Source organism: Zootoca vivipara, chromosome 13, assembly GCF_965207765.1.
Source record: "Zootoca vivipara chromosome 13, rZooViv2.hap1.1, whole genome shotgun sequence".
NCBI classification, from domain to species: Eukaryota; Metazoa; Chordata; class Lepidosauria; order Squamata; family Lacertidae; genus Zootoca; species Zootoca vivipara.
Window position 1 is genome coordinate 10,657,522 of NC_142596.1, and position 20,217 is coordinate 10,677,738.

The 20,217-nt window shown below is 47.6% G+C and overlaps 1 protein-coding gene across 3 annotated transcripts in view; it reads right to left on the reverse strand.

Annotated features, from left to right (window-relative positions):
- GRAMD2A (GRAM domain containing 2A) overlaps window positions 1–20,217 on the reverse strand; it is a 63,094-nt gene that overhangs the window by 5,351 nt on the left and 37,526 nt on the right. For all 3 annotated transcript variants that reach the window (XM_035130790.3, XM_035130793.3, XM_060282371.2), the window contains 9 exons: window positions 17,985–18,080; window positions 16,082–16,142; window positions 15,245–15,317; window positions 14,103–14,206; window positions 10,282–10,380; window positions 7,573–7,644; window positions 3,560–3,622; window positions 1,992–2,148; window positions 94–193 (listed from right to left, as the gene is read on the reverse strand). In XM_035130790.3, coding sequence (XP_034986681.1) covers window positions 94–193; window positions 1,992–2,148; window positions 3,560–3,622; window positions 7,573–7,644; window positions 10,282–10,380; window positions 14,103–14,206; window positions 15,245–15,317; window positions 16,082–16,142; window positions 17,985–18,080 — 825 coding nt within the window. The remainder of the gene's footprint in view (window positions 1–93; window positions 194–1,991; window positions 2,149–3,559; window positions 3,623–7,572; window positions 7,645–10,281; window positions 10,381–14,102; window positions 14,207–15,244; window positions 15,318–16,081; window positions 16,143–17,984; window positions 18,081–20,217) is intronic.

The following is a 20,217-nucleotide window of genomic DNA, read 5'->3' on the forward strand; positions in this document are numbered from 1 at the left end:
AAGCAGAGACAAAACGCACCGTTGAGCTCAGAGTCAGAAAACCAACCCGAAGATAGGATAGGAATGGGAGGGGGTGTGTGCCTGGAGGCTTACAAGACAATGAAGATTTTCAGCAGCTGGTAATCAGATGGCCTCAACTCTGCTTGGTAGCTCTGCTCCACCTCCAACTCCTCTTCAGTGTTTATTGCACTTTCTGGAATAATAATAAAAAGGCATCAGGCACTCGAATATTAAAAGTATATATAACGCAAACACACACACACATATACAGGGTGAGATCCAATATAGTGTGAGTGGACATCTGCTAACACAGTGCTGGGGAAATTTTTAGCCCTCCAGGTTGTTGGACTACAGCTCCATCAGCCCCAGCAAGCATGGCCTATGGCCTGGGATGATATGAGTTGTAGTTCAGCAACATCTGATGCAGGGACAGGGCAAAAACTCACCATATCTGCCCTAGCCCAACAGGGCTATTCTCTCCAACCTTTCTGCCTTCTGCGCCCCTGCAACATTTGCTTTGGAAGGTTAGGAGACACGAGTTCTGGGGAAATATTTTTGTTGAAGAGTAAGGTAAAAGGTTAAGGACCCCTGGACGGTTAAGTCCAGTCAAAGGCGACTATGGGGTTGCGGTGCTCATCTCGCTGTCAGGCCAAGGGAGCCAGCATTTGTCTGCAGACAGCTTTCTGGGTCATGCGGGCAGCATGACTAAACTGCTTCTGGTGCAACAGGACACCATGATGGAAACCAGAGCACATGGAAACACCATCTACCTTCCTGCCGCAGCAGTACCTATTTATCTACTTGCACTGGTGTGCTTTCGAAGAGTAGAGGTTCTTTTCAGAATATATATATACATATATATATATATATATATATATATATATATATATATATATATATTATAGCCAAATGAAATCTCAAGCAGTCCACCAGTGGGCTAGTTCCACACACGCATGGAAGTGTGTGGAGGTTCACCAAATCAAAGATTGGGTAAAACAGCGGTTAGAATACCCATCGCATGTTTTTGCTCATGCATTGAGCAATACAGAAGGTAAAGATTAATTAGATTAAATCCTATCTTTCAGACAGGAATTTGTTTATATATGTAGGAGCAGAATGTTAAAAAAACCAATCAAAATGTGCTAGCAAATATTTGAATTTTCGTTGCCGCAGCACACCTCCTTCAACAGGCAGTCAATACTGCCTTGCTGCTTTCCTTTGAACAACATGGATATTTTAGAGGTGAAATTTAAAAAGTTATCTATAACAATAAAAGGGGTTTGGATAAAACTGGGCCCACAATACTGAGTGCACAGCTCCTGGTGGATCCAAGGGGTGCATTTGCAGCTCAGCTGCACACAACTGAGAACACAGCACAGAGACTTAAAGCCAACTATTGCATTTGCACCTGGGTAGAAGCTCCTACTGGTGTCTGATGCTTCTGCCCTGGTGGAAAAGGCTGCTTTGTGGGCTACCCAGCAGCAAAGAGATGGTAGCCATCTCTTCTGCTGGGCAAAGGTCACTGGAGCTTCAGAAGGCGCAAGTAAGGCCCACGTGAAGGCTATATGTTTTCGGATAGTAACAACCCGCCATCTAAAACCAGGTTTCGTACAAGAATTCTGAGAAGGAAATGGTGTTTGCTTGCATCCATGTGGTCGCTGACGGGATGAACTGCCCCGGGCGTCTGAAGCGAAATAGAAAAGGAGAGCATGTGTCTCCCAAGTCTGAACAAAGAACACGGCCATCTGTGCGCAGCCGACACATGGATGCACTCAGGAGGGACGTGATGGGGCGGCTGGCATGACGGAGATTACATAGGGCAATCGAGACGCAGCTTATGTCCTTGGGACAGCTGAACAGTCGGTGCTCCTGCCAGCACAGCTGTTCGATCAGGCGGGGCAGAGGAAGCTCTGCCTGAGAGTCCGCAGGTGCCAGATGATAAACATGCAGCGGCACCAAGGGCCTTTTCCCAGCCCCCTGTTGCCCTGTACCTGATACTAGGGGCTCCTCTGAGTTACAAGAGCTCTCCTTTGTGCTGAGGCTGCTGATAGATGCCCGGTGGATGCACTGGAAGCCTGCATCTGGGAGGGCCAGGGACAACGAAGCCGGCGAGCCCTTCCTCCACTTCACTTCTGGGACAATCACCTCCTGTGGAAGGCATGGAATGCGGGTTAGCTGGCTGCAGGAAGGAGCCCCGATCTTTCACTGCAGTGTCAACCTACAGGCGGAGCTAACACAGCAAGAGGTTTGTCAACAAAGCCTGCTAGGCTAGTTCTTCCCAGTGCAACACTGCCCCCTCCTGGACATTGTGAGCCTTCTCCTCCAGGGAGAAGTCATCGCTCAGTGGCAGAGCACCAGTTTTGCATGCAGAAAGTCCCAAATTCAACCCCTGGCATCTCCAACTGGGGAAAAAGAAAAAGAACCAGGCAGAAAGTGAGGGGGAAGGCTTTCTCTGCCTGAGATCCTGCAGAGCCAATGCCAATCAGAGTGGACAATAGCAAGCTAAACAGACAATAGACTGACCCGGGACTAAGCAGATTTCTATATTAAAGAGAGTGAGGAGGAAAGGAATCATAAAATCATAGAGTTGTAGAGTTGGAAGGGACACTGAGGGTCATCTAGTCCAACCCTCTGCAACGCAGGAACCTTTTTGCCCAAAGCGGGGTTCGAACTCACGACCCTGAGATTAAGAGTCTCATGCTCTACTGACTGAGCTATCTGAAAGAAGGTGCCCTTCAGTACTTTGAGGCAATGCAGTGAGCAAAGCATAGAGGCCCAGCTTTAATAGTTATCATTTATGCCAATAAACCTGGTTAAGAGAAAGCAGCAACTGGCAGGCTCACCTGTGCAAAACAAGTATGCTGCTAATTGGGTTGCAGCCAATGAAAATTCTACTCAAAGGAGACCCACTGAAATCAATAGCTCTATGTTAATTATGCCTGTTTATTTCAATGATTCTATGCTGAGTAATACTAATGCTGGATGCAATACAACTCAGTATATTTAGCTTAGCACTGCATTGGATACAACTCATAACATATATATACAGCATACCCAGGCAGTATGGGTCATAACCCTAAGCTGGTCCTACTCAAGAGTAGACCCATTGAAACTAATGAATCTAAGACAGGCTTGTTCACTAACTTCAGTGGGTCTATTCTGAATAGGATTAGCATTGAATACCATCCTAAATATTCTTACTATATCCAGATAGTATGTCTTGATAGTATATATCGTGGTATGGTATGGTTTGGACCTAGGTAAAAGGTAAAGGACCCCTGGATGGTTAAGTCCAGTCAAAGGCAACTATGGGGTGCAGAGCTCATCTCACTTTCAGGCCGTTTGTCCACAGATAGCTTTCTGGGTCATGTGGCCAGCATCACTAAACCGCTTCTGGCACAACGGGACACCGTGACGGAAGCCAGAGCGCATGGAAATGCTGTTTGCCTTCCCGCCACACCTATTTATCTACTTGCACTGGCCTGTTTTCAAACTGCTAAGTTGGCTGGAACTGGGACAGAACAACGGGCTGTAGTGGGGATTCAAGACAACATCTTACCAGTGAAACGGTGTCAGGTTCTTCAGTCAGTTCCTTCAAGCTCAGGCTCTTTTTGCTTGAGACCTGCAGAGAGAATGAGGCATTAACAGACAGGAGTTTCTCTACGGAGGCGCCACTCGCTTTAAGGGTCTCCGGAAGGATGTGCAACCAACCGAAGGGCAGTTCCCTGTGGGCTGGATCCTGAAGCATGAGTGACTCCCTTTGCCCCCAAGAGCTGACTGAGCAGCCTGTACTGTATCACCAGTTTTCAGGGACTGTAAGACTCTTGTCATGACCTAACCCCACATATCTCTCTTAGGACTCGTAGCATTTTAACTATTAGCCACACTGGGAAAATACCAACATCGTTCCCCTTCTGCACCCAAGGCTGTGCTGAGCCTACAGACTATATTGTGTGTGTAATAAACCTTGCCCAGAAAGCAGTGCGAGTAACACTGCTTTTTCTCCAGCTGTAATGATAAACCTCGACATCACCTCCCTCATTGTTGCCCTTCTTTTAAAAATAGCAGCCAGGGAGAGCTGATCCAGATCAGGACCAGAGGGAGGGAGGGAGGGAGGGCTAACTTTTCCCTCTGTCCTATTTCCCTGCCCAAAATCACCCCCTCTCAGAGCTGCCATTCCACACCTAATATGGACCAGGTGCAACCACCTCAAATGCAGGTTTAATTCCCAGGCATATCATTGAGTAGACCGGTAACTTCAGAACAGGTCTGTCTAGCTCAGTGGTTCCCAACAGGTGGTCCGGGGACCCCCAGGGGTCCGCGAGCTATGCCAGAGGGGTCCGCAATATGCTATTAGAATAAAAAATATATTAAATATATTTCGTATGATAACAGATTTTTTGTTTTGGCCGTTTACTGCATGAGCAGAGTCTAGCGCAAAACTAGAATTAGATAGAGGCAGTAGTTCTGCTGTATGCCGTTAGGTGGCGCTTTACAAACACTACTGTTTTGCAAAGAGGCAGTGCACGCATTCTACTAACGCTCACCTCCCCAAGATGCTTTGCGCGCGTTGGCTTCATTTGTGCGCTACTGGGCTGGTACCCTGTCTTCTCCATTCCCCTCCCTCCTCCCTGGCGCGCGCTGCCTCTTTGCAAAACAGTAGTGTTTGTAAACAAAGCGTTGTTTTTCGCGGAAGCTACAGTTCGCGTAGTTAAAAATGGACCGTTGGTTAAAAAGTGGTTCGTTAAAACGACAAAGGCCTACAGATGAAGAGGAAGAACTGTAAAAAACGTATAAATATAAAATATAAAAAGACTCTTAATTTGGCTCTCACTTTTTAATTTTAGGATTAGGAATTAATGGGGGTCCTTGTCACAATAGCGGCTCGATGAGGGGTCCTCGAGAAAATTTTGTTGGGAACCCCTGGTCTAGCTTAACTATTTCATGGCACAGTATCTAACAAGCTTAACACAAGTCCTTGTTGTTTCTTAAGAGAAAGTCATGGAAAGTTGCCTTTGTACTGAGTTATACTTTTTTGCATTTTAAGTGGTCTCTGTATTATGGCACCAAAAATCCAGTTAAAAATAATTGTTTTTTTGTTTTTTTTAAAGGGAAGCCATGCTGAGCTCCTGAACTGAGAGGTCCGTAGCTCAGTGGCAGAGCACATGCAACTCCAGGAGTGAGGGAAAGCTCAGCAAGGTGACCTAATGTGGCCCTCCAGGCCTCTCTATGTGGCCCTCAGGGCTCTCCTCAGATCACAAACACCCTTCGCCAGCCACACCTCTCCTAGCCCTGCACCATGGCTTTCCTGAGCGCTGTTGCCTGGCTGACATGGATCTTTGAACTATGCCTCTGGAGAGAGGATGTGTGTGAGCCGAAATCTGACTTATTTCTGTATCTGCAATGCTGGCAGCTCTACAAGGTGCTGCAATGAATTGGGGTGCTAACTTGAATAAAATATTGGGGGGGCTGGTAGACCCCACCCTGCACAATCGATCACAAGAGGAAGCACACACATACCATTTGAATGGCAATTAACTTGGGAGGCAACCCCCTCAAATCTTTTATTGGGGGGACCAAAGGGACGTTGGCTCCTATGCCCCCCCAAATGTCCATGAGGTTGCCTCCCAAGTTAATTGCCAATTAGCAAAAAATGGCTGAAAAGGGTTCCCCATTCCTGAGTTAGGAGGACCAGAGAATCGGAAACCCCTTTTCTTGAGACCCCTGGGAGCCACTGCCACGCACACACCTGAGCTTCCATCATCACCATGAATAAAGCACCTGGCTTCCCCCAAATAATTCATGGAATTGTAATTTGCCTCTCATAGAGCCGCAATACGCACCCTTAGCAAACTACAGCTCCCAAGATTCTTGGGGGGGAGTCGTGTGCTTTAAATGGGTGGTGTGGATGGGGCCGAAGGTGGTCCGGTGGTTTGACTTTGGTGCAAAGCAACTCTATGCACTCACACGGCCATCAAGGGCAAAGTTGGAAAAGGAACATTTGTCCTTCAGAAGGCATTTAACAGTGTCTCCCGTGTGTTCTGTCACCCAGCTAGCATGCTTTTGTAGTCATGAAAGGCCTGGCTGTATTTCAAGAAAACCTCAAAACAAAAGCCTCATCCAGACAAACAAAAGGAGAGTTTTCCCTGAACAAAAGCACCCTAGGACTGCTTGGGAGGAGCTCGGGGTGGGGGCTGATCCTAAGATCCCAGTAAGACGATCTGCTCCTCTGCCACAAACACCAGCCAAAAATAGATCCAGCTGAAGCTTGTGACAAGAGTTATCTAATTCACGTCCTATGACTACCGATTGTGAAGTGAAGAAATGGCACAATGCCTGTCTGATAGAAAGGCCGGCTAAGAAGCAAGAAGGGAAGGACAGAATGTTAGCCAAGTGCCCCCCCCTCTTTTTGCCGGTCGAGCAAGGAACGAAATGTACTCCAGACAAATCAGACAGGTCTTTAGAGCGTTAATTGCCTAGTTACCTACCAAAAGCAGACCTTCAGGCCAGTGCAACCCAAACATTGGGTTGTTAAGGCATCCCACAAGATGCCATCGCCACCAACTCCTGATTCTCTCTCAAGATTACAGGACTCTGTGTTCTTCTCTGGGTATCATGAAAGGGAAGTGGGGGAAGTGTCTTGGGATAAAACCTGAGTTTTCAAATAGTAGTTTTTGCTTCTGCAAAGTGATTCCCCCACTTACTTTTTACCCAGGATGGAGAGAGATAGCTGCCTCGTACACACGTGGCTCACAAATGCAAGCTTACGAGGAATGGGAAATAGACAAGAAAAACAGCCTTTAGTTGGCCCTTCAAATCTTTGTTGGACTCCCAGCAACACCTCCATTCAGTGTGGATAATGCTTAGGGATAATGGGAAATGTCCTGTGGCAGCAGGTCCCTCAGCTTTGCTTTAACTAATTAAGTGCCATGTTTTCAAAGCTAGCCCTTCTATTAGACAGAGGCAGCTCACCTTGAGCAACAGTTCTGGAGAAACCATTAATGAGGAAACTCGTGTGTAAGATTTTTTTTAAAATCCCATGGCTATAATGGCTGCAAAAGGGATACATGCAGAAAGTGATCCCTACTCAATAATCTCTCCTTTTATTTTCAAATCCTGTAATTTTTTTGAAACCTATATAACATTAATAACAAAACATTGGTTTTGTTTTTTAAGTTTTTACAAAATTGTTGATTGTGAAATCAAATTAACGGCAATACCACAATTCAGAATATAACTTTGTAAATCCAAAATCATCAAATAGCAGAAATAGTTTTGGGTTTTTTTTAAAGGTATGGTATAATAAGAAGGGTTTTGCCTGGCAATGGAAATGATAGCAGGGAGAGATTTCCATAGCTGGGGTGCCACCTCAAATAAAAAGCCTCTCCCTTCTTGTTGCCACCAACATCTCAACTTAAATGGCAAGACACCCAAGGGCGATTGCAATGGACAGGCTTTTAAAAGTGAGCTCCTCCACAACCTGGATCTTTTGACCCTTTGCTGAGACCAGCTGACCAATTCTTTTAAGTGATACCATGAGGGCTGTCAGGGAGGAAGTGGAAGGGGAAGTACCTGCAAGTGGGTGCAGACTCTCCGCAGCACATCGTACACACTGTCTCTAGAGATCAGGGACACGAAGATGTACTGGAAACAAAACAAAAATTAGGAGCAGTGAATAATCCAAGCAGCAAAGTTTGAAGCACGGCAGCTGGCCAGGCTGATTCAGCATTTGCATGTTTAATGACACACAAACACACACAGACGGATATTAATATGCCCCCTTCGGAGGGCACTTGCAAAGAACTGTAAGCCTGCAAGCTTCAAAGGCTTCATAGAACGTTTTATACAGGCCATATCCACCCCAAACATTTCAAGCGCTATGATAACACTTTGACCTGTCATGGCTTCCCCCAGAGAATCCTGGGAGGTGTAGTTTGTTAAGGGTGCTGAGAGTTGTTAGGGGACCTTGCATACCCGTGTGCCTTAATAATCCCTCTTCCCAAAGAACTCTGGGAATGGTTTCTCGCAGAGTCCTAACAACTCTCAGCACCCTTAACAAACTACACTTCCCAGGATTCTCTGGGGGAAAGCCATGACAGGTTAAAGTGTTGTCATAGTGCTCTGAACGCATGGCGGAGAGAAGACCTTACTTATTCTATTTTTAATTATGCCTTTCGCACAGGGAGCTCAGGGAACATGCTCCCCTCTATTTTATCCTCACAACAATCCAAGTAGCAATAGGCCCATGACTACCTGCCACCTTCGTCACCTACCCCCAAGAGGCCGTTGTAACCAGCTGCCCTGCAAGGACATCACCAGGGCTCACTGAGCCTTTCCTGCTGCAATGGGAGCGATGAGACTCCAGCAGACCCAGCAAGGCTCCAGAAGGCCGAGGCCCCACCCAGCAAGGCTGCATTATGCCAGGCCTCCTGGGGCCTCTTTCTGAAATGCCAGCAGCCCGTCCGCAATGGGTGGCTTGAAATGGAAGCCACGCATGCATCTGGAAGAGTTTCACGGGTTTCAGTTTCGGAAAGCCCATGAAAGGAAAACCTATCAGGCGGCAGCCAAAATAGCAAAAGTTCATTTAGCCGTGGTGTACATGCCTAGTTCGAAAAACCACATTCCATCCACCCCTGCTCTTCTAGGGTTTCAACCAGAGGCGTAGCCTTCATTTCCTGTGCTCAAGTTGCTGTGCAATTTTATGGACATTTTTTCGTGTTATTTATTCTGAATCGTAAGCTGTTGGCACAAAACTTAACTTTTTCTTAATCGAAAGGCAGGGTTAGAATGTTTTAAAAAGCAGGGATGGAGAACCTCTGTCCCGTCAGGTGTTGTACTCCAGATGTAGGTGGACTACAACTCCCACGAACCTCAGAAAGCACAGACGGTTCAGGAACATTTGGAGGAATAAGGTTCCCTGCCCCAGCTGCAGTACTACAGTTCCCCAAATCCCTGAGGCTGGTGGGCGTCGGGAGTCCCAAGCCTGTTTTAAACGAATAAATATTGTGAGCATCTGCTCTCACCGGAGAAGGATGCCACATTTCTGGTAGTTCCATCTGCCTTTTCCCCTGCCCTCTGTGGCAAAACTAGTACTGCACTTGGCCACAGGGAGCAGGTGGGTCCATTGTGCACGAACAGGCTGAAGCACAGACAGGAGCTCCAGGTTCCTCATCTCAAACAAGGTATCAACTGAACTCAACACGGCACTCGATATGAAGGCGATGTAAGGAGGATCATCCACCTTCAAGAAGAGGGCGTGCTAGCAGAACCAAAGGTGAGGAGGCAGTGGCCGCAGAAGTGCTGGCAATCCTTTCATGTGGGGCAGGGATGGGCAAGGTGTGGCCCTTCCAGAAGCTGGATTACAGCTCGATTCATCCTTGGGCCATGCTGGTTTGGGCTGATGAGAGTTGGAAACAGTCAACATCCAGGGAGCCACAGGTTCTCCATCCCCGATGTGACACAAGGAGTAAAGGGCACTAGATAATAGCAGGTTTTTACACACAAACGAAAAACATATACAGTATAAGTACTGAGTGGGAAATCATTGTCTCCAGACATAAATGCCAAGGACATGAAGGGGGGGGGGTTGCATGACACATCTAAGGTGAACAGATTTATTTACATCATAAGCTTTCACCAGCAAAAGTCAATGGGCGAATAAGTGTACTAGAACCTGCTAGCCGCTGACGTGGAGCCTACTAGACTCTGCTGAAACAACCAGCAACTTCCCGTTCCCTTCCGAGTTGACATAACTCATGAAGAGGGCAGGCTGGGACTGAACCCAACATCGTAAAGGGACACAATTCGGACTGGGGGAGTTCTGAAGGGCTGGGTGGAAATGTGGAGAGGTCCTGATTTGCGCTGCAAACCCAAGGCTCAAAGCCAGGGTGGCTGATCTGTGGCCTTCCAGAGGTTGATTCCCATCATCCCTAGCTGTCGGTCATGAAGGCTGGGTCTGATAGGTGCTGGAACACAACAACACCTGGAATGCCAAAAGCTGCCATTCCTTAGGCCAGTTTCTGTCAAGGGCCACATTGCCTTGGCAGTAACTTATCAGAAGCTGCAGGCCTGGAGTGGGCGGGGCCATAAGGCAGCTCCGTACATTCCTAGGTGCAGCGGATTACATGGGATATCTGCACATGGGCATTTAATGTCCCTGCACCCCCCCCCCCCAAATACAGTAGATTTATTGCTGTAGTGGCTAAAAGGCCAGGTATTTATAGGTGAAAATGTTCACAGCTTTGACCTCAAATAGTACAGATTTTTGCTGGCGTCACTAACCTTTCGGCTGGCATTGGTGGTGATAGCAAGTCCATTTGGCAACAGGCGAGCTGTTTTGTGCTTTTTTATCAGTTGGACAGAGACAACAGGAATGACAACCTGAAACGGAGAAGAATGGATGTAGTTTGTGCGTGAGCCAAGAGCTGAAGTCATGGGATCACACACAATAACTCCCTGGGTCATTAATTTCTGGATGCAGAATCATCACCCAAGTCCTAACCGTATTCAGTCTGCAAACAAGCCACATAGATTTCTATGAGAGGAGGCTTGTGCAACTAGAAGTAAGACCCCATTTGCACTATGCATTTAAAGCCGTTTCCTGTCACTTTCCTAGCATCACAGAACTGTAGACTTGGAAGGGGCCCGATGGTCATCTAGTCCAGCTCCCTGCAATGCAGGAATCTCAACTAAAGCATCCACGACAGATGGCCATCCAACTTCTGCTTTAAAATCTCCAAGGAAAAGAGTCCAACCCCTTCCAAGGGAGTTCATTCCACTGTCATCCGAAAGTTTTTAAATATTTGTGGCTTCTTCCAAAGAATCCTGGGAACTGTGGTTTGTTAGAGGTGCTGAGAGTTGTGAGGAGACCCCTCAGAGAGCAACAATTCCCAGAGTTCCCTGGGAAGAGGGACTGGCTGTTAAAACCAGTATGGGAATTGTAGCTTTGTGAGGGGAATATGGGGATCACCTGACAACTCCGGGCACCTTTTAAAAACCGCCCATCAAATGCTTGCAAGCAGAAAAGTCTGTCTACTTGCTTCTTTAACCTTATTGGCCAGTCAAACATTGGTGTTTAAAAACAACAACAACCCATGAGTAGTTTTTCCTACCCACATTCTGCTCACTGTCAATAACGGCTAGAAATACTTAGGCTGTGAACAGATGAAACAGAAGGCACTGCAGAGGCTGAAATGAAGCACCAGGAAATTGCTCTTGCCTGCAGTACACATTTTCTGCCCCATCATGGGCTCTGATGAAATCGGTTATGCAACTTTTTATAGTAATTCCAAGCTGCAGGAAAAGACCATAGCTCAGTGCAGAGCATGCAGAAGGTCCCCATTTCAGGGAGAACTGAGAAAGGCTCCCTTCCCAAATTCTGCACAGCTGCTGCAGGTGTAGATGACCAGAGCTAGATAGATCAATAGTTTGACATAGTGCAGAAGCAGATTCCTATATATCCTGGGGGGGGGAACCAAGAATTGCTATAAATAAGCATGTGCTGGGTGCCAGGTTTCATGGCAGGGCCATTTATTATTATTATTATTATTATTATTATTATTATTATTATTACCCAAATGCTCTGTAATGGTGCAATTTCCAGACCATTGCACTTGGAGAAGAATTAGGACAGTGACCACAAATGAAGCTGCTGGGGACCCACAGCAGAAGCCCTGGCAGGTAAAGGGCCCCGGCAGGCATTGCTGTTGGCAGGGAGCCCCTTGCAGCAGCCTGAGGGTGCAGGGCAATGACACATTAGCCCTGGGGAAACGGCTGAGAATAGAACAAGAAAGGGGCCAATTCTTTCCCAGGGCAAAGTTCCCCCTCTCCTCCGTTGGGTTTGTATGGCTGTCATTATGCTGGGTGCTGGGTCAGAGCAAGCGCCACAGATGCAGTAAAGGAGGGACTGGCATTCAGCAAGCGTAACCACTGCCTTCGACATAAAACCAAAGGCCTAGGAAGACTCACAAGTGTCATGGGCAGGCTGGATGCAGAGAAGTGGTAGGAGGCACTAGCTGGGGAACCCCCAGGGGAAGAAGCTCAGAGACAGGGGATTGGTGGTGGGACGACAAATGTATGGTCAGAGGGGGAAGAAGAGGGAGAAGACTGGAAGAAGGAGGTGTCAGAAGATGAAGAGGCAGCAGGGTTTAGTGAGCAGGAAGAGGCTGTGGCAGAATCAGAGGCAGGAGAGGAGTGGGGCCAGGAGACAGAGATGAGACAGGCTGCTGAAGAAGCCAGGGAGTCTCCCCCTCCTGCTGTGACCAGCTCCCTTTCCCCCTAGTCTCCCAGAAGACACAGAGAAATGAAGAGGGAGGAGCAACGAGAGACAAGATGATGGAGCCTTAGGTTGCTGGGGGAGGAATCTTAGAGAGCAGTGGGAAGGTGGGGACTTTCAGGCCTCGAAACTGCCTCATTGGGGCAAGACCTACTGGGAAGAGCTGCTGGGATCACTAGGCCTGTGCTGTTTCGGTTTCTTCAAATAAGGAGCTAACTTCACAGACTCCAGTGTTGTTGCTTTTATTGCTGACTCCGGCTCCCGACATCAAGGCAGAAAAGCCACCTCCTTTACTTAGTGCCTAGCACACGAGGGAGAAAGAAGAACATGCCACAGATTGTGGACATGACCCTCAATCTAAGGAAAATAAACAGTCGGAGGAAAAAGTTCAAGGCTGCATTTAGATAAATTGCAATGTAACGACAGAAGAGTCCTGCTAAATGGGCTGAACATTGTGGGGTTAGAAGCAGCCTTCTTCCTGAGCAATGTTTATTTAAATAGGTAGCGCTCAGGATATAAATAATTCAGCCGTTCGGCACCATTTTAAGAAAGTCTGTTCTAAATATGGACGAGTGTTACCCATCAACGGCAGTGTTTACCAGATAACCCCAGAACTGTAAATCAAGGAAAGCAGCAGGAATTCTGCACCGTTATCAGATTCAGCTACGGTTTCTCTTATGCCACAGAGACAGGCCTTGCCTCCAAAGCAGCTTGCTCTGAGGATTTAAAACAAAACAAAACAAAAAAGTGACATTTGTTTCCATAAAATGTCCTTGCACCTTAGAAAGCTGGGTTCAACCATCTTGCTTGTCCCCGCCCCCGCCATGGCGAGTGGGGAGCCGGGCTCAGGTGAGTGAGATCCCAAATCTGGAACCATAGGCAAAGGCAAGCTGGTGTGCCTCCCAACAGCCAACCTCAGCTCAGCAGAGGTGGACTCTAGTGACCCAAGTGGTGTTCTGAGCTTGGAGCAGAGACAGAGCTGGGCCTCCTGTCTGAATTAGAGGCTGAGGAGCAGAATTGCCTCCAGGGCCAAGCCCAAGGGGCACCCTAAGTTCAGAGCATCTGTCAAGCATACAGGCAGGACAAGTCTCTACCCCCAAACCATGTGGGGTCAAGGGCCTGTATCTAAGTGGTGGACATGTAAAGTGGGAATGTAAACATTTGGCAAACATCACACCCTGGGACCTTAGATTGAATGTGCTGCAAAGAACGAACAAAGGAAGATAATATTCAACTCTTCCCACACTCTACGTCTGAGACAGCATGAAGATTATGAAAGACTGCACACGCGAAAATGGTTTTTGTATTTATAAGAGATGGCAGGGATGCTGTCTGCGAGGAGGAAAATATGGCTGCTGTAAGAATGGACAAGTAATGGCTGAAATGGAAATTAAAGATGAGAAGACGTGGCAACATGAGGAAGAGATGGACATATGTTTGCAACTGAAGTGGGAAACCTGATTTTAAGAAATTGTATTAAATTAAAGTAATGCGGACAGATCTGTAATAATTTGGAAAACTAACAAAAATAAACATATACTTTTAAAAGGGCTTTCCCCCACCTGCAGCTAGCAGTTCCCATCAGATTTCCCCCGGAACTTGTGCTACATTTGAGATGCTGCAGTTGAGAGGCAACCCTCTGCTCACTTGGAGAAGGCGCGTCCAATGTTGCAACCAATGTTTGACCGGCCAACAGGGTTGAAAAAGCAAGTAGGCAGACTTTCCTGCACTCAAGCATTTGGTACATGGTTTTTATTACTGTCGCCACTTCATATGATCTCCATTTAACACTCTCCCTCTTTTAGTCTTCTAATGTTTACTGACTCACCTTGATATCCTTCCCAAAAAGGTTTGCATAGAAACAGAGCCAGTTTGGGGAGATGTAGAGGCGGCCTTGGATAAGGATGTCTCTCTGGAGAGCACAGGAGCAGACTGCAAAGAGACAAGGCATCGTGTGAAAGGGTGTGATGGTCCTGCTTTGCAGGGGGGGAAATTACCTCCCAAAGCCGTTTGCCCCCAATCAAGATTTAATGCACCCTTGCTGGTGGCAGCAGCTGTACATAAACGGAAGGAGATCCGGAATATGCCACTGGGGTTGCAAATAAAATACAAGGCACAATGGAAGGGAGCTTGAAGCTTGCCTACTACTTTATGATGTTCTGCTAGTTCTAAGGCAGGTGTTGTTGTTGTTATTCTACAGGAGGCAGGAATCAGATCTTTATCTTCCCCCACCACTGCAGATTTACTCTGACAGCTGAGTGGTGTCACGATGGCATCAGGAGACTGATAGGTGGGTGCCCCCCCCCCAGTTGTCAAAAGCTCCCCCATGAGACTGAGTCTGCTTCACCATCTCATTCCCCCAAGGGAACTTGCTGGAGAAGCAGCACCTACCAGGACTGAACCCCATCAGCTGTTGCCACCCAGACCCAGTGACACCAGCTGATTGGAAGGTGGGTGTGGTTTGGAGGAAATGGCCTCAATGGTCAACTTGGACTTCCTGATGGGCCAGGACTGGCCCACAGACCAAAGTTTCCTCACTCCTGTTATTTGGAACTTTGGAACATCTTTCTCACCAACAAGGCAAATTGAAGTTCTCCCCCTGCTCCAATGGGGCAAATCCAGATTGGGACAAAGTGATGGGAAAAGCTGGCAACCACAAGCCCCCATTCCAAGATCCAGGTCCATGTTGCCTCTGCAATTTACTTTTTAAAAAGCATTCGAGCGATTACTAATTACATCTATTGTGTTGCATCTAGTTTGGCCTTCAGAAAACCAGGTGGATTAGACACTCTGGGCTAAGGTTGCCCTCTAGGAGGTGGCTTTAGCCGGAATACAGCCAGCTGATTTGACCGGCCAATGGCCAATGAGTGAACCGCCAGGCCAGAGTAGCCAGCCTCCAATACTACCCTCCAACTCTATGATTCTCCTCTATGATTCACTTCCTCCCTTTAAGCAATGTTTGCCACTCACCTTTCAGCACACTCTCCTCGGTAGGGATGTCCTTGAACAACTTGTGGTACTGAGAGTTGTATTTATTTGGAGGCTAGACAAAAAAACAGACATAAAAAAGAGATAAGGATATCAAAGAGGTCAGGCCCGAGTGCACTGGCAGCAGGCAGATATTGGGCAAAATAGTCTGACCACAGGTTTACCATTCTTGCAGCCTTTTCACTTAAATCCTCATCATCAACAACATCACCATCATGTCCTCCTCCTCCCCCCAGGACCATTATGAAGAGCTCATGAAAGAGACAGAGAACACACTGTCCGGATTGTAAAGTGTTGGGAAGTAAAACCCATTAGCTTGCAGCACAAAGGTAACGTTGACATTTATTGCTCCGCCTCCTTTTGTCTCTGGCCCGCCCACACTGGCATGTGGCCCTCAGCAGGTTGCTCAGAAGGGAATGTGGCCCCTGGTTCCTGCTGTATATGGAAAGCTGGCTATTCCTGTGCTGTCTGCTCAAAGCTTGTTTCCTTCTGCAATGCCTAACAATTATTTAGACACCTCCCAGCCCCCCCCCCGCCATCGAGCACCTGAAGAGAGAAGCCAATGACAGTGACAATAAAAACACGCATGCAGAGAGCCCATAAGAGGTAAGTATCTAGCAGGTGTCACTAGGCCAGAGTTCCTGTGAAGTTTAAGCCAAGAACAGAAGGTGGAGCAGCAGGACTAGGATGCAAGAGGCAGCTTTCAGTCCAGCAGGGAGGAAAGATTACAAGGGAAAAGCAAGCCAGATGGTTTGCCCCTGACCAAGGGCAGTGGCTGCAGAGTCCTGGAAACCAGCACCCTGCCCCTCCCCGACTCACCGTGACTTCGCTGCGGCATTTCTTTAACTCCTCCTCCTTTATGGCATCACTCAGGTGCAGGCTGTAAGACAAAGGAAGATTCCACAGATGGGCACCTCTACGGCCATACTCACACACACAAAAAAAAACCCTTCACTTTTATCAAGATCCCGCTCAAAACTCAATTAGGCTAGTGGCGGCTGCCAAGAGGGCATTTTTGGGGTCTGCAAACATAATCTACCTACTGAAGTCTGCCAAATTAGAGGTCTTGGTCCTTTTAAGATGGGCTTTAAAAGACCTGCAATTTCAGGACAGGCTTCTGAAGTTCAGTTTACCTAATCAGTTCTTTTGGCTACTGTTGCGTCTTTCTGCTTTCCATTCCTTTTTATGCTGCATTTTGTTCCGTTTGACCGTATCGTACTGAAAAGGCCCTAACCCTTACTGCAAAAGATTAGCACACTAACCCTATATTATGCCGGCCAAGTTTCGCTATCACCTCCTGTAAGAAAGAATCGGGTTCCGCGTAGACAATGGAATCTTCCTCCCAAAAGTAAAGTCACGTTTGAAGTTGAAAGGACATGACCCTTGTGAGAAATGACTAACAGGTTATCTGTATGTTTCCTGTTAGTCATATCTCACGAGGGCTGTGTCCTTTCCACGTCAAACAAAATAGCAAGCCACTAAGAATTTGTAGGAAATAAAAAAAAAGAGCGGCATGAAGGTGTTGTGACACACATGCATCCATGAAGATTCTTCTCTGCTTCATAGTTACATTGGCCCCCAAACAGTATTTTAAACTTCAGATTTGCATGGTTGGGTAGTTCACAAGCTCCACTATCTTCACTGGACCAGGGAACAAGTAAGAGAGCCTTGTTTGTACAGGATATTAACGAGGGCCACAAAACTCTCACAAGTCAGGCAGAGATCTCTGACCCCCTAACTTACATTCCACTTACTTCAGGACAGGTACACACTCCCCCTTCCTCTTCCTTCTTTAGCATGGGTCTCTGGAAGATTGTGGCACCTACTCTCCAGGCATCAGGGTAGCTAGGGATCCATTCTAGATCTAAGGTGGGTATGTACTGTGTATGACTCCCTGCTTGCTTATGTGCAACCAGGGTGTCAAAAGCAGCTTCTGTGTACACTGCCTCCTTTATTTCATGTAACAAATCAACCGTTATTTCTTTCCTGGTGCGTGGACACTCCTTTGTTAGGCAGAAGGTCATGAGTAAAAACACCCATCAGTAAGGAATCCACATTTTGACTCCAGCAAAAGATCCTAAATCTCTAGGGTGCGTGCATAGGGAACATGTGAGTGGTGGACACCCAGGATGTGGGTCCAGGCATACACCTTGTGAACAGTAGCCAGCGACAGCCCTATATTCTGTATTAGCTTTACAGAGGCTCTCCTCCCAGGGCCGACCAATTTTGGTGGCAGGGCAGAATGGTAATGAAGCATGGGGAAGGAGGATTAATTTCTCCTTCCCTGTGTGCCACAGTCCTGATCCTGCGCTGCCTCCCTGCAGCTGCTCTTTAGACGGGAAAAACGAAACACAACATTTATACAAACGCTAAACACCCAATCACATTCGTGCAATTAACGTCACATTTATTTCGTCCCTTTGTGTTGACTTCTTACAGCTGAACATCGGCTGTCAGTGTCATCTCATCCTAAGCATGCTCTTGAATGGGGCTCTCTCCCAAGTAAGAGCACATCAGATTGAAGCCTAATGTCAACTGAGCCCAGCTTAGAAACACCCAGATGGTAGCTATTAGATTTGATCCCAGCAGAAAGGGAAGGGAAAGCAATGTGGTGTGGGTGGGTGTGGGTGGGTGGGTGAGAGAGAGAGAGGGAGAGGGAGAGAGTTGAACTCAGTCCCTTTAAAAAGCCAAGCAAAACGTAAACAAATGAAACCACACTCACCTGCCATTTGGAGAATCCAAGCTCTTTTCCTTGTGTAATGCCTCCAGTTTGTCCAGGCTGTGCATGAGCCCTGCTTTCTCATGCATTGGTTTCGTGCTGCAGAAAAAGAAGGGGAGGGAGACACAGAATAATACAGGTTGTATCCCAAGCGAAAAAGCGGCCATTAGGTGGTGATAGTAGCACATAACCAAGGACACAGCCAAGCCACTATGCCGTCTAGCTCATAAGTGTCTACACAGACGGATGGCAGCTGTCCAGAGTTTCAGGCGGGGGTCTTCCCCAGACCCACCTGGGAACGGAGGCCTGGGACACATTCTGCATGCCAAGCACTAGGGCCTAGATCCCTAGATCTTGACAGAGAGCAAGGTTACAAAATGCTCCTGGTGGAAGCCCACGTTCCGTTCAGCAACACAAAACCTGCCAAGAGTTACGAAGTGTGCAGTGTACACACTCCTGCAATCCTCACATGCAATCCAGACACTCAGTTCTAGAGACTCTTTGATGTTGGGACCTGGAGGCACCCCAAGAGTTAACACAGACAAAAGAGATGAATCAGAAGGGAAATTTATTCTATCCAATGAGCCTAGGGCTTCCTAATCAAAAGGTCAGCAGTTCGAATCCCCGCAATGAGGTGAGCTCCCGTTGCTCGGTCCCTACTCCTGCCAACCTAGCAGTTTGAAAGCATGCCAGTGCAAGTAGATAAATACCTTCTCTGGCGGGAAGGTAAACGGCATTTCTGTGTGCTGCTCTGGTTCGCCAGAAGCAGCTTAATCATGCTGGCCACATGACTCAGAAGCTGTCTGCAGACAAATGCAGGCTCCCTCGGCCCGTAAAGCAAGATGAGCACCGCAACCCCAGAGTAGTCCGCGACTGTACTTAACCGTCAGGGGTCCCTTTACCTTTACCTTACCTACTAGGCTGAGTTTGTCATTACAAGTGTTCTTGAAGCACACCTGGGAGATTAAGATGTGGTATGGGAAGCAGGGGGAGAGATGTTGGCTAAATGAGGTGAAGGAATATAGGAATAGGGGAAGCTGCCTTATACCAAGTCAGACCATTGCTCCATCTAGCTCAGTATTGTCTACACTGACTGGCAGCATCTCTCGAGGGTTTCAGGCAGGAGTCTCTTCCAGCCCTACCTGGAGATTGTCGGGGATTGGACCTGGGACCTTCTGCATGCAAAGCAGGTGGTCTGCCCCTCAGCTACCGGGAATAAGGGTCTTCCTGTTGCCTAGGAAAGAAAGCTACTTGTCTGGGGAGAGGGCATCGCCCTCACCTCACCTCCCCCCCCCACATGCCACCTGTAGACACACCTCCACCTTACACAAGCAAATGGGAATTGGCTCATGTACCTAAAAATGTACCGGCCACTAAGGCAAAGACTTGTTTGGAAAGAATGCAAAACCCTACAGGCACACTGAGAGTCAGGTGTCAGCTGCAACAGCTATGTTAACTACAACCCCACCTGATATCCGATATTCCCTCAATAACTTTGTGCAACTTGAGATTTGTGGCACAAAACTTTGGCACAGGTATGGGAATGTGATTGTGGCTGATGGTTCTGGCTGCAGCCCCCTGGCGGACCACACGGTTATACCACTTCAAAAGTCATGGCTTTCCCCCAAATAATCCCGGGCAGTATACAGTGGTACCTCTGGTTAAGAACTTAATTCGTTCTAGAGATCCGTTCTTAACCTGAAACTGTTCTTAACCTGAGGTACCACTTTAGCTAATGGGGCCACCCGCTGCCGCCGCACCGCCAGAACCCAATTTCTGTTCTCATCCTGAAGCAAAGGGTACTATTTCTGGGTTAGCGGAGTCTGTAACCTGAAGTGTCTGTAACCCGAGGTACCACTGTAGTTAGTTAAAGGTGCTGAGAGTTATTAGAGACCCCCATTCCCTGCTCCCCCCCAACAGAACTACAATTCCCAGGGTGGGAATCCCTCTTCCCAGGGCACTCTGGGAAATGTAGCTCTATGAGGGGAATAGGGGGTTGCCTAACAACTTTCAGCAAACCACGGTTCCCAGGATTCATTGCGGGACGTCGTAACTGCCCAAGTGGAATAGTATTGTTTTGTAATGTTTGGTGTGGGTGTGGTCACGCCACACTTGGTTGCAAACCAGGGCTGGCAGCTCAAAAAGGCCCTAAGATCTTGAAACCTCACCACACTGGTCAAGTATAGAGAGAGACGAGAGAGCCAATGGGCTTTGGTGATTTATCCTGTTACACAGA